The sequence below is a fragment of the Penaeus vannamei genome, chromosome 22 (genome assembly GCF_042767895.1).
Source record: "Penaeus vannamei isolate JL-2024 chromosome 22, ASM4276789v1, whole genome shotgun sequence".
Taxonomy (NCBI): domain Eukaryota; kingdom Metazoa; phylum Arthropoda; class Malacostraca; order Decapoda; family Penaeidae; genus Penaeus; species Penaeus vannamei.
This window is the reverse complement of record NC_091570.1, coordinates 19,480,629-19,495,398: the sequence shown is the minus strand read 5'-3', so window position 1 is coordinate 19,495,398 and position 14,770 is coordinate 19,480,629. Positions and strand designations below refer to the sequence as shown.

The following is a 14,770-nucleotide window of genomic DNA, read 5'->3' as shown; positions in this document are numbered from 1 at the left end:
ACAATTATTATACATACAAATGTTTGATATATATGTATGTATGCATATATTTTGGCTATACATACATATAATACACACATATGTAAGTATGATATATTTATATGTATACGTTAATATTAGTATTGCTTTATTTATTATATCTATGATGATTATTATCACTATCCATATTTCCGTAACTACAATCACCACTTGTATATATATATATATATATATATATATATATATATATATATATATATATATATATATATATATACATGTGTGTGTGTGTGTGTACGCATAACCATATTAGTTTCAATGAGAAATACACATTATCAGTCATATTTTGAATAGCATATAATATATAACATCTCAGCACTACTTCAGTATATGGTATTAAGGTGGCCCTCATGACTTTTGTTTTCATGTAGTCGACTAATAAAAAGCTTTCTCAGCTGTCTTAATTGATAAATATCACTTTGGGCATTACTGTTTAATACAGTTAATTGCAGCTGACGTTCAGACATCCTATTTTTCTTTACAAATTAGGTAAAAGTTCATCACAGCCAATATACACCTTATGGCATTGCCTTCCATAAGTATAAGGGTTTTCCGAAACTACAAGAAACTGGAAGAATGCAGTATCCAAAACCTTTGTGTATTTTCTTTTTAGTTATGCACATTAAGATTTAAAAAACCTAAGGTACATGAACGGGCACTGTTACTTCACAATAGGCCAATATCATTCGCTTATGGAAAGAAATGTTACTAATGTAACTTTTCACTTCCCAACCACATTAGGTACTTTTAAATCGCTGACTGTCACCCGTTCCGCACCCACATGTCATCCACCTCAGACGGAGAGTTTACTTGTAAGCCAATTTTCATTTGCTCTGAACAGTGTGCAGTTCCTTTTCATCAAAATAGATGGGTAGATTGCTAGACACGCAGAAAGATATAAATGTAGCAGAGAAGGGTATTGCAAGGAAATAAATTAGATGCATATATATATATATATATATATATATATATATATATATATATATATATATATATAATCAATATTTATTTGTTATATATTTGTTCGTTTATATGTATAGATATACGTATATACACATAAATGTATATATACACACATCAAGTAAATACTTTCTTCCCTGTTAAATAGGATTCTTGAAACAAGTGATGTTTTGCAAAAAGTGGCCTTCCGATAATGATAAAAAACGCAAACGCATCTTCTACCGGGACGAGGTACATGTGGTCAGTGGCATGTAGGGCGGTCTCAGGGTCAGCTGCAAACAGTATATAAAGGAGACCTACTGTACTCATCCACACAGCAGTTAGGTGCCTACACTGATCCCCCAAAGGTGAGTGCGGCGCAGTTATCTTAAAATGTTCATGTGAAACATCTTAAAATGTGTATGTTTTCTTGAAAGGATGTACGTTGTCTGCAATAGAAATATATATATTTCTTTTTTCAGATGAAGAGACTTTTGTTGCTGGTCGCGATTTTCGCCCTTGTGGTTGCTGACGACGACAATGACGCAACAGATGGCGTCGAGGGTCGTTCCAGAAGCAAAGCTGAGTCGGGCAAGAAGGAATCCAGATTCTTTGGAGGATTAGGAGGTTTTGATCCCGTTGGAGGATTGGGAGGAGGATTTGGATTGGGTGGAGGTCTTGGAGGATTGGATGGAGGATTTGGAGTTAACCCAGCACTTGGAGGAGGATTCGGATTCAACCCAGCTCTTGCAGGCGGATTTGGAGTAAACCCTGCCTTCGGAGGAGTAAATCCTGCATTCACTCCTGTGGCTCCTCCCTCCACATGCCGCTACTGGTGCAGGACACCCGAGGGTCAGGCCTACTGCTGTGAGAACATCAACCAGCCACAGAGTGCTGCCGGTGTAGTCAAACCGGGATTCTGTCCCCCCGTTCGTCCAGTGTGTCCTCTTAGGAGCTTCCAGCCACCATTCACTTGCTCTAACGACGGCGCTTGCGGAGGCATCGACAAGTGTTGCTTCGACAGGTGTCTCGGCGAGCACGTGTGCAAGGCTCCTCTGGGCATTGGGCGATAGATATCCTTGGGAAAATTAAGCTGTTCAGTGAAATTCATCATTGCCTTTTCGAGGTAGGATGATTTCATGAACATTAATGTTTTCGTCCATTGAAACGTATGTAAAAAAGATGTAAATACAATGTATAATAAAAATAAGATAAAATCTAATACCATTACCATGTCTGTTTGAATCTTGCCTCAGTTTACATGCATACACTGCCAAATTAAAACAACACGCTTCAGCACATGCTGAACTATTTGGAATTAACCACATAGAAAAGATCGCTCTTGTCGCTTTTCACCTTTTTGATTACAGGACGGATAAACTAACAACCCAAAAACAAAGGCAACCCCCTCAAAAAAAAGAAAAAAGAAAAAAAAAGGGGTTAAAGACATCCTCTTTTTTCGGCGGATGTATTGTGGTTATATGCTTATACTACTGTCCTTATACACGTATGCAATACGGTCTGTAATCCCATTACGCATTATACGGACAAAAGCATGGATGTGTTTATATTCATAAGCATATAAAATCTCTATATATCTATATCTAATCTATTTAGCTATATATTATACACATGTGTATGTATATATACATACACTCAAACACAATTATAGTATATATAACTATAATGGGAAACCGTTTCAAGCCTGACAGCCTAATACACAGTTGGTCCTTTTTAGTAGACGGGTAGTTATCCGGGCGAAGTGGAGGAAATGTAGATAGAGGTATGAATGATAATGATAGATATAACAAATAATACATTGGTAATATATACGTCTACACACAATTATTATACATACAAATGTTTGATATATATGTATGTATGCATATATTTTGGCTATACATACATATACATACACACATATGTAAGTATGATATATTTATATGTATACGTTAATATTTGTATTGCTTTCTTAATATATCTATGATGATTGTTATCACTATCATTATTTCCGTAACTACAATCACCACTTGTATATAAATGTGTGTATATATATACATGTGTGTGTGTACGCATAACCATATCAGTTTCAATGACAAATACACATTATCAGTCATATTTTGAATAGCATATAATATATAACATCTCAGCACTACAGTATATGGTATTAAGGTGGCCCTCATGACTTTTGTTTTCATGTAGTCGACTAATAAAAAGCTTTCTCAGCTGTCTTAATTGATAAATATCACTGTGGGCATTACTGTTTAATACAGTTAACTGCAGCTGACGTTCAGACATCCTAATTTTCTTTACAAATTAGGTAAAAGTTCATCACAGCCAATATACCCCTTATGGCATTGCCTTCCATAAGTATAAGGGTTTTCCGAAACTACAAGAAACTGGAAGAATGCAGTATCCAAAACCTTTGTGTATTTTCTTTTTAGTTATGCACATTATTTAAAAAACCTAAGGTACATGAACGGGCACTGTTACTTCACAATAGGCCAATATCATTCGCTTATGGAAAGAAATGTTACTAATGTAACTTTTCACTTCCCAGCCACATTAGGTACTTTTAAATCCCTGACTGTCACCTCCGTTCCGCACCCACATGTCATCCACCTCAGACGGAGAGTTTACTTGTAAGCCAATTTTCATTTGCTCTGAACAGTGTGCAGTTCCTTTTCATCAAAATAGATGGGTAGATTGCTAGACACGCAGAAAGATATAAATGTAGCAGAGAAGGGTATTGCAAGGAAATAAATTAGATACATTTATATATAATCAATATTTATTTGTTATATATTTGTTCGTTTATATGTATAGATATACGTATATACACATAAATGTATATATACACACATCAAGTAAATACTTTCTTCCCTGTTAAATAGGATTCTTGAAACAAGTGATGTTTTGCAAAAAGTGGCCTTCCGATGATAAAAAACGCAAACGCATCTTCTACCGGGACGAGGTACATGTGGTCAGTGGCATGTAGGGCGGTCTCAGGGTCAGCTGCAAACAGTATATAAAGGAGACCTACTGTGCTCATCCACACAGCAGTTAGGTGCCTACACTGATCCCCCAAAGGTGAGTGCGGCGCAGTTATCTTAAAATGTTCATGTGAAACATCTTAAAATGTGTATGTTTTCTTGAAAGGATGTACGTTTTCTGTAATAGAAATATATATTTCTTCTTTCAGATGAAGAGACTTTTGTTGCTGGTCGCGATTTTCGCCCTCGTGGTTGCTGACGACGACAATGACGCAACAGATGGCGTCGAGGGTCGTTCCAGAAGCAAAGCTGAGTCGGGCAAGAAGGAATCCAGATTCTTTGGAGGATTAGGAGGTTTTGATCCCGTTGGAGGATTGGGAGGAGGATTTGGATTGGGTGGAGGTCTTGGAGGATTGGATGGAGGATTTGGAGTTAACCCAGCACTTGGAGGAGGATTCGGATTCAACCCAGCTCTTGCAGGCGGATTTGGAGTAAACCCTGCCTTCGGAGGAGTAAATCCTGCATTCACTCCTGTGGCTCCTCCCTCCACATGCCGCTACTGGTGCAGGACACCCGAGGGTCAGGCCTACTGCTGTGAGAACATCAACCAGCCACAGAGTGCTGCCGGTGTAGTCAAACCGGGATTCTGTCCCCCCGTTCGTCCAGTGTGTCCTCTTAGGAGCTTCCAGCCACCATTCACTTGCTCTAACGACGGCGCTTGCGGAGGCATCGACAAGTGTTGCTTCGACAGGTGTCTCGGCGAGCACGTGTGCAAGGCTCCTCTGGGCATTGGGCGATAGATATCCATGGGAGAAATTTGCTGTTCAATGAAATCCATCAATAACCTTTATAAGGTAAGATGATTTCATTGCCTTTTCTCATATGTAAAAATGTAAATATATAAAATAAACACGAAACGAAAAAGAACGTCTATCACTGTCTTACCGTTTATACCTTCTTATCTGTTGTTTTTGGTTATTTTCAGTAATGCATAAAAGTACCCAAGAAATATATTTTTTGTCGGGACTCATAAGAAAAGCAGTGCCAGTTCTAAACGTTGCGAAGTTTGATTAAATCTTCCCGCTTCAACTTTATAAAACTATAGCTTTAACAAAAAGTCAAATATATAGGAAATGACACAATCATATTCATATCTTAAAGTCTTTACCAGAATGAAAATTTGCATGTTTTAGAATATCATTGGAATATTTTAGACGACATTGTCCTGAGAATGATAAAATACTCGAAAAAATATCTATAATAACGCAGTACCTTGGAAATAGACGGTATATACGTATAGATATGTGTATGTGTGTAAATCATGCATTCAAACTTATTTATCATTATTACATATTCATTCAGCTAATTAATACAGCTGTTCTTTACACATATATATGCGTACACAGATTAAAACCTGAGATAGGTAGGTGGACGGGCACTGCACCACTTTGCATTAGGCCATTATCATTTACTTATAGTAAGAAATTATATTATATAACTTTTCACTACCTAGCCACATTAAGGGTCCAACCACTGTACTGTTAAAACCCTCACTGTACCTCCGATACACATCCAAATTTTATCCACCTCATATATGGTGTTTACTTGTCAGCCAAAAGTCACCACGCATATACCCTTTCACTTGCTCAGAACTGTTTTTACACATTTTTAAAAATCCAGGTAGATGGATAGATTGCTAAACAGAAAGATATAAATGAAGTAGATAAACACTATGCAAGGGAAGAAATTAGATATATTTATATAAACTATATTTTATTTGTCTAACTATATATTTACTCTCATAGCACACACAATGTATATAAATACATATATGAATATGTACTTATATACATTGTGTGTGCTATGAGAATAATAGATGTATATAGTTATATACTTGTGTGTGTGTGTGTGTGTATGTGTAAATAGTTGGCAGTCTTTCTTTGGCAGCCTCGATCTTCATTGCAGCGTTACATGCCATCCTAGCAGCAGTCAGTATGACGAGATCTCACGGGCCATTCTGTTTTAATATGTGACTCAAGAGCTTTCCTCTTCACATCCGATGGCAAGGGAAATTCAACATTGGCTTGCAACGATATCAGTACGTAAGAAGACAACTCTGTGTTGGGTGACAGCGCATGTTGATATCAGTGGGAGTGAGTGAGCTGATCGGAGCGCCAAGGCAGCAGTTACTCAGGCTTGTGATGCTCGTTTTCCTCTCACATACCGACTTGCAACCCAGCATCAGAAGCTGTCTTCGTGATAAATGGAGGGAGCAATTGAGGCATATCTCTAGAAACACACTGCGAGAAATAAGAGATTACATTGACAGTTAGATGACCAACGTCCATCCGAACCGACAAATAGAAGTCGCATCAACAAAGCTGAGAATCGAACACACCAGATTTATTCATTGCCCGACGATGGCGCTAAAAGTGAACCACGTCGTGAAGAATTCCAAGAACTATTAACCGTCGCACATGTAGCAGACATGCAGCATTCTCAGACCAAAGACTATGTACTAGTCTCCACAATATACACTGAAAATGTATTGGAGGAATATTGTGACAAATCTTATCAATTTCCTGAGAATGACTGTTTTAAACGAAATTTAATTATGCATATCTACGCTTACTTTTTTGATGTGATATTTATTGTTATTTATGTTAACTTATAAGATACTTTATTTGTGGATTGATTGATTTTTGAATTTCAAAAATATTTTATTTTTATCCCAAAAGGTATTCGCTGCTAAAGACCTTAGATGCTGATCCGGCATATAAATTTAAACAATCACTAAATCAATATACATGTATAGATATTTATGTATGCACATCCATAGACAAGTTAATGCTTTCCCCTGCTAGATAGACATAGAAAAAAGTGATGTTTTGCAAAAAGTGGCCTTCCGATAATTACAAGGAAATTTGATACATTTATATATAATCAATATTTATTTGTTATATATATGTCACATAAATGTTTATCTACACAAACATCAAATAAATACTTTCTTCCCTGTTAAATAGGATTCTTGAAACAAGTGATGCTTTGCAAAAAGTGGCCTTCCGATAATAATAAAAAAACGCAAACGCATCTACCGGGACGGGGTACATGTGGTCATTGGCATGTAGGGCGGTCTCAGGGTCAGCTGAAAACAGTATATAAAGAGGACCTGCTGTACTCATCCACACAGCAGTTAGGTGCCTGCACTGATCCTCCAAAGGTGAGTGCGGCGCAGTTATCTTAAAATGTTCATGTGAAACATCTTGATATCTAAATGTTTTCTTGAACTGATATACAAGTTTTATATAGTAGAACTGCTTCTTTTTTTTTCTTTCAGATGAAGAGACTTTTGTTGCTGGTCGCGATTTTCGCCCTCGTGGTTGCTGACGACGACAATGACGAAACAGATGGCGTCGAGGGTCGTTCCAGAAGCAAAGCTGAGTCGGGAAAGAAGGAATCCAGATTCTTTGGAGGATTAGGAGGTTTTGATCCCGTTGGAGGATTGGGAGGAGGATTTGGATTGGGTGGAGGTCTTGGAGGATTGGATGGAGGATTTGGAGTTAACCCAACACTTGGAGGAGGATTTGGATTCAACCCAGCTCTTGCAGGCGGATTTGGAGTAAACCCTGCCTTCGGAGGAGTAAATCCTGCATTCACTCCTGTGGCTCCTCCCTCCACATGCCGCTACTGGTGCAGGACACCCGAAGGTCAGGCCTACTGCTGTGAGAACATCAACCAGCCACAGAGTGCTGCCGGTGTAGTCAAACCGGGATTCTGTCCCCCCGTTCGTCCAGTGTGTCCTCTTAGGAGCTTCCAGCCACCATTCACTTGCTCTAACGACGGCGCTTGCGGAGGCATCGACAAGTGTTGCTTCGACAGGTGTCTCGGCGAGCACGTGTGCAAGGCTCCTCTGGGAATCGGACGATAGGTATTCTGTGGATATTGCAGGTGTCTGATGAAATTCATCAGTACCTTTGCGAGGTAGGATAATTTCATTGCCTTTTCTCATATGTAAAAAATGTAAATATACAAAATAAACCCCAAACGGAAAAAAGTCTATCACTACCTTACTGTTCATAGCTTCTTATGAGTTGGTTTTGTTGCATTCACTGGGGGTTTAAATATATCTCCTTGGATGCTGTAACACCTGTTTAAGAAGGCAAATATCTGATAAATTACTCACAATCACATTTTAATCCCTGCAGAATAATGATAATGATGATACTTCAAGTGTTTCAGAATGCATTCTGAGATCAAAACATACTCGAAAAGTATCACTGATAGCGTAGTAAATTTGACAGACGGTATCTGTAAGGGACATTCATTTACCTTAGGGGAAGAACCGGATAATCAGTCTGAAATAAATGGAAGGGCTATACCATTATCTTCCCTCCATGTGTTTTTGTTCTTTCCACTAAACCTGAATATTGAAATAAACCGACATTTACGCTAGACACGTAGGTATACAAACACACACATTTATGAATATATATATTCATAAATATAAATAAATATATATATGTACACACACACACACACACACACACACACACACACACACACACACACACACACACATATATATATATATACATATATATATATATATATATATATATGTGTGTGTGTGTGTGTGTGTGTGTGTGTGTGTGTGTGTGTAGCATATGCACACACACACACATACACACACACATGTAAATGTTTATACATATATAAGTAAGCTTACATATACACATATGCATACATGTATATGTATATATAGATATATATACATTAATATATATATATACATATAGTTATAAACACATATATGCATAAACATATATGTATAAACACATATCTGTATAAACACACTGTACAGGGTTTGGTGATGGTTTTACTAGTTTATTTTTATTTTGAATATTTTTGTGCGAAGTGTGAGAGTGTGCGTGCTTGTGTGCGTAAACGAACCATTTGGTTTACCAAGACGACCCGTTTTCATTGCTTCGAACCCGAAGACAGCCTTGGTCGGTGGTCGCCATTATATGGTCAGCCACTTGGCTCCGAACTCCACACTAAGGCACATTGTAAGTAAATACTTCTTTCTTTATTGTAATATAAAATATGTGTGTAAACCACTTAAAAGATAATAAAGTGGAAGTGGAAATGAAGTGCAGTGAAGTGACTTTATATATATTATATAATGCGAATTATTAACAAAACGGTTTCCTTTCGCAGCCTCCATTCTATTTCATGTGGAAGAGGCGGACTAGACCTGCTAGTATTACCCAGACCGCATTATTTCTACTTACCCTGGGATTCCATTCTCCGGGCTACTTACCCTGGGGTTCCATTCTCCGGGCTACTTACCCTGGGATTCCATTCCTCGGGCTACTTACCCTGGGATTCCATTCCTCGGGCTTATTAACCCGGAACTGGTACTCAGTGCAACAGTGTCTTTGTGTTTGTGTTCTCGTGTTGCATATATTGTAAATATATATAATAATATACAATGAAAGATATAGATATTTTGTTTATTATCACCCCTTGAGGCAATCTATTCCCCAGAGGATAATTGAAAAGAACAAAAGGTTAACTCTTGATATATTGAAAACAATTGAAATATATCGACTGAAATATCTTACTAAATGAGGGGAAACCTCGGACACACACATGAATGTATAAACACATATAGATATACATATTTCTTTATATATACCCTTTATATATATGTACTCATACGTACACATATGTATATGCATATAAGTATAACTATATTGTGTGAGTGTGTATGTGTGTATTGTGTGCATATCTAGCATATGCGAATAGTATAAACATGTATTTGTGAATTTATCTATTGGTCTTTCGACTAAATTTTCTGATTTATGTGATCATGGATATATCAGATAAAAGGATGAAAATGCCAAAATATCCTTGGAAAACAGAACACGAACAATATGGAAATATGAATTCCTTAGGGATGTTTTTTTCGCAATTTTTCTTTAAACCGACACATTACCTTATTTCAACATCGTTCCTTGCAGATGAGAAACATTAAACTTGACATTAATTTAAGTACAATGCACACCAGGAAGGCATCATTGACTGTGATATGTGTAAATATGAGTATATATAATATTTATGCATGTATATATAATATATATATATATATATATATATATATATATATATATATATATATATGTGTGTGTGTGTGTGTGTGTGTGTGTGTGTGTGTGTGTGTGTGTGTGTGTGTGTGTGTGTGTATGCGTGTGTGTATACGTGTGTGTGTATGCGTATGTATGTGTGTTTTATATACACGAATATATATGTACACACGCACACACAACATATATATGTAGGTATATATATATGTATATATATAGATATGTACACATATATGTAATTGATTATATATATAAATCTAAATATATTTGCACACATACACACGAACACATAAATACATGTGCATATATATATATATATTTATATGTATGTGTATATGTATATATATATATGTATATATATATATATATATATATATATATATATATATATATATATATATATATATATATATATATATATTTATATGTATGTGTATATGTATATATATATATATATTTATATGTATGTGTATATGTATATATATATATGTATATATATATATATATACACATATATACATACACATCTATATGTACACACACAAACACGTGTCTTTGCGTGTATTCATGTATATATAAATATGTATAAAATCCATGACTGTATTGAATCGAAGCTTAATTACACACTCACCCACACATACAAACAACAACGCATATATACACATTCGAATATATGTATATATACGTATATATATATCGGTATATACGTATATGCATATGTATATATATGTATATATATATATATATATATAATGTATGTATGTGTGTGTGTACATGTATGCATGTATATATATAAATATATATATTTACATGTACATATGTATGTATGTGTGTGTGTGTTTGTGTATAAAATCCATGATTACATTAAATTAGAGAGTTAACAGTATACACAGACATACATGTATATATGTGCATAATATACACACAGACACAGATATGCGTACACACACAAGTACAGAAATATATGTACTTATATATGTCTATACACTCATATACATGTACAGATATAGATACTTATTTATGTATATGTATATAAAGGACACATACACATAAACATATACACACACATATATGTATATATATGTGTGTGTGTACATATATTCATATATTTATATTGATAAGAAAATATATATCTAAATATACATACACGTATCTTTTCATATCCACACAAACACACACACACATGTATACATATATATACATGTATCGTTGTGTGCATTTATATGTATAAATATGCATAAAATCTATTGCTGCATTAAAGTACACACACGCACACCCATACCCCCCCCCCCACACACATACATACATATATAGACACACATTTATAATATACACACAGCTACATACATGCATATATGTATATACACATATATGTATATATGTGTGTGTATTAAAGCAGAGGCTTCACAGTATAAACACATACATGAATTCATACATAAACACATACATATACGTGCACACATATATTAATTTATGTATATGTCAACACATATATATTGATACGTAGATAGATAAATATACACATATCTATGCATATATGTATATATATAGTATATTAACAGATATGGACATATACAAGTATATGTATACACGCATAGATATGTGCTTGTATGTGTAATATAGAGATGAAGTATACCTAAATAGGTATATAAATCCGATAAGTATTGAACATATATTATATCTATAACTGTCGGTAGATAAATGTGTATCTACATTGCTATTACGTTTGTTCACACACATATACAGCCAACGGCATGTGGGACACTCTCAAGGACAACTGAGGCAGTATAAATAGCAGCCTGCAGTACTCACGGACACAGCAGTTAGGTGCCTGCACTGATCCTCGAAAGGTGAGCGCAAGTTGTGTGGAAAATTTGAGGTCTATTTATATGGTGTAAGCCTACATGTTTAGTTCTTTTTTTAATGTTTACAGGCTCAGCGTAATGTAAATATTCGAATATCATTTCAGATGAAGAGACTTTTGTTGCTGGTCGCGATTTTCGCCCTCGTGGTTGCTGACGACGACAATGACGAAACAGATGGCGTCGAGGGTCGTTCCAGAAGCAAAGCTGAGTCGGGCAAGAAGGAATCCAGATTCTTTGGAGGATTAGGAGGTTTTGATCCCGTTGGAGGATTGGGAGGAGGATTTGGATTGGGTGGAGGTCTTGGAGGATTGGATGGAGGATTTGGAGTTAACCCAGCACTTGGAGGAGGATTCGGATTCAACCCAGCTCTTGCAGGCGGATTTGGAGTAAACCCTGCCTTCGGAGGAGTAAATCCTGCATTCACTCCTGTGGCTCCTCCCTCCACATGCCGCTACTGGTGCAGGACACCCGAAGGTCAGGCCTACTGCTGTGAGAACATCAACCAGCCACAGAGTGCTGCCGGTGTAGTCAAACCGGGATTCTGTCCCCCCGTTCGTCCAGTGTGTCCTCTTAGGAGCTTCCAGCCACCATTCACTTGCTCTAACGACGGCGCTTGCGGAGGCATCGACAAGTGTTGCTTCGACAGGTGTCTCGGCGAGCACGTGTGCAAGGCTCCTCTGGGAATCGGACGATAGGTATTCTGTGGATATTGCAGGTGTTTGATGAAATTCGTCAGTACCTTTGCGAGGTAGGATGAATTCACATAGCCAATTCATTTTATAAATATGTGTGAAAAACATTGTAAATATGATACAAAATTAAATATTTGAAAAACAGAAATCGTTCTTTTATCGTATCCTTCCATCTCGTCTTAAAAGTTTATAGAAAAGTTATGGGAAATGAACTATACTTGATATTTCCTGCTGCCGAAATGTATCACTGTTCTTGACCAACTATTCGGTGTATGAATGTAAAATGTGGTTAACTTGTGTGTGACGTAGAAATTCCCGATTTAGACTAGGTTGCACGAAGTTATACCCGCAATAAGCCTGTAGGCTCATTATTCCAAGAAGCTACGTATTTGGGGGAGATCAGCTATCGAGATTTCACGAAGCTTTTCATGGAAATTCATGTCAGATAAACTGTAATTGTGATTGATGGATGTACTTTATATATTTTACAAAATCACTTACAAATTATGCAAAATCAAATATCAGCTAAGTGGCTTGTATAAATATGTGCATGCATATATATATGTGTGTGTGTAGAACATATGTATGCGTACGCGTATGTGTACATAAAACATATAAACTACTTTCTGTAGACCTAGAAGTCACCAGGTCACTTCATTTGATTAGAAATTGCCAGTGAAAATTTTCCTATAAGATTATCATACCCCTGTAAATGAAGAATCCCACTAGATAATGGAATGACCCCAAAGACTTCTACAAATCAGCGCCCAGAATTGGTGAAAACGTTCCCGAAGCATGTGTTTGAAAAACAAACGTCAGTGTCACCATCGTCGAGGCTCCATGCTTATGTGGGCGAAAGAAAGGAAGATTGTTTAGCCTGATTTCATTATAGGCAAATACCAAATACTTTCCTTAAATTGATGGCATGTCTTATATATCAACACTGCTTACCCTGCATAACATACATAAGTTTGCATAGGTATATTCATGCACTCACACCCTACCTATAAAAGCACATGCATGCACGTATATTTCAAGTAAATTTCACATATATCAGCACTACTCATAAGTTTATGGTTCACATACACTTTCAATATATATATATATATATATATATATATATATATATATATATATATATATATATAGTGTGAATATATAACCTCTCCGATAGGCATTCGAACCCTCACCGACATTACAAGGAACTTGCAAGACGGTCTAACCAATGATACACGACCGACTAAAAGGAGTGTGCAACTAGTTGCACAAGTTCCTTGCAATGGCGGTGAGGGTTCGAATCCCTATCGGAGAGGTTATACATTCATGATATCAATGCCGTATGGCATTATTCCATTTTTCATATATATACAGTATATAAATGTTTGATATATATGCACATACATATATATGCATTTATATATACATATTTATATTATAGATATATGTGTGTATTTTGTATTTATTATGTATATATATGTGATAAATACAACACACATATATATATGGAAAATACCATATTTATATAAAAAACACATGTAAACAATATATTCTCTGTAATATTAGCTATATCTCAGCAATGGCGCATATAACCACTCAATATATTTCTAAACATATCCAATGAATTTTCTATTTACATTTTTACATTCGTCATTATGGAAAACATCTGTTATTCACAATGAAACTATCCTACCCCGAGAAGGAGGATGACACTGAGGATACCTATCACCAACAGAGATGCCCAGAGGAGCCTTGCACACGTGCTCGCCGAGACACCTGTCGAAGCAACACTTGTCGATGCCTCCGCAAGCGCCGTCGTTAGAGCAAGTGAATGGTGGCTGGAAGCTCCTAAGAGGACACACTGGACGAACGGGGGGACAGAATCCCGGTTTGACTACACCGGCAGCACTCTGTGGCTGGTTGATGTTCTCACAGCAGTAGGCCTGACCCTCGGGTGTCCTGCACCAGTAACGGCATGTGGAGGGAGGAGCCACAGGAGTGAATGCAGGATTTACTCCTCCGAAGGCAGGGTTTACTCCAAATCCGCCTGCAAGAGCTGGGTTGAATCCAAATCCTCCTCCAAGTGCTGGGTTAAC

General features: G+C 36.5%; 5 protein-coding genes and 1 long non-coding RNA gene across 6 annotated transcripts in view; 5 read left to right on the top strand and 1 right to left on the bottom strand.

The window, feature by feature from the left end:
• Positions 1-1,315: 1,315 nt before the first annotated feature.
• Positions 1,316-2,208, top strand: LOC113802952 (uncharacterized). The gene is made up of 2 exons (XM_027353644.2): positions 1,316-1,346; positions 1,461-2,208. Exon 2 carries the CDS (start codon positions 1,461-1,463, stop codon positions 2,049-2,051), a length of 591 nt encoding a protein of 196 aa, XP_027209445.2. The 5' UTR covers positions 1,316-1,346; the 3' UTR covers positions 2,052-2,208.
• A 1,829-nt stretch (positions 2,209-4,037) lies between these two features.
• LOC113802960 (uncharacterized) lies at positions 4,038-4,901 on the top strand. Its single transcript, XM_027353657.2, has 2 exons — positions 4,038-4,068; positions 4,181-4,901. Exon 2 carries the CDS (start codon positions 4,181-4,183, stop codon positions 4,769-4,771), a length of 591 nt encoding a protein of 196 aa, XP_027209458.2. The 5' UTR covers positions 4,038-4,068; the 3' UTR covers positions 4,772-4,901.
• Positions 4,902-7,165: 2,264 nt separating this feature from the next.
• Positions 7,166-8,046, top strand: LOC113802950 (uncharacterized). The gene is made up of 2 exons (XM_027353642.2): positions 7,166-7,194; positions 7,312-8,046. The coding sequence occupies exon 2, from the start codon at positions 7,312-7,314 to the stop codon at positions 7,900-7,902; it is 591 nt and encodes a 196-aa protein (XP_027209443.2). The 5' UTR covers positions 7,166-7,194; the 3' UTR covers positions 7,903-8,046.
• Positions 8,047-8,980: 934 nt separating this feature from the next.
• LOC138865817 (uncharacterized) lies at positions 8,981-9,479 on the top strand. Its single transcript, XR_011399470.1, has 2 exons — positions 8,981-9,040; positions 9,192-9,479. It is a non-coding gene; the product is annotated as an uncharacterized lncRNA (long non-coding RNA).
• A 2,458-nt stretch (positions 9,480-11,937) lies between these two features.
• LOC113802951 (uncharacterized) lies at positions 11,938-12,803 on the top strand. Its single transcript, XM_027353643.2, has 2 exons — positions 11,938-11,970; positions 12,090-12,803. Exon 2 carries the CDS (start codon positions 12,090-12,092, stop codon positions 12,678-12,680), a length of 591 nt encoding a protein of 196 aa, XP_027209444.2. The 5' UTR covers positions 11,938-11,970; the 3' UTR covers positions 12,681-12,803.
• A 1,131-nt stretch (positions 12,804-13,934) lies between these two features.
• LOC138865732 (uncharacterized) overlaps positions 13,935-14,770 on the bottom strand; it is a gene marked incomplete at its 5' end in the record, with an annotated part of 890 nt that continues 54 nt past the window's right edge. The window contains 2 exons of the mRNA XM_070137039.1: positions 13,935-13,978; positions 14,368-14,770. The exon at positions 14,368-14,770 is cut by the window's right edge and continues 54 nt beyond it. Coding sequence (XP_069993140.1) covers positions 13,935-13,978; positions 14,368-14,770 — 447 coding nt within the window. The remainder of the gene's footprint in view (positions 13,979-14,367) is intronic.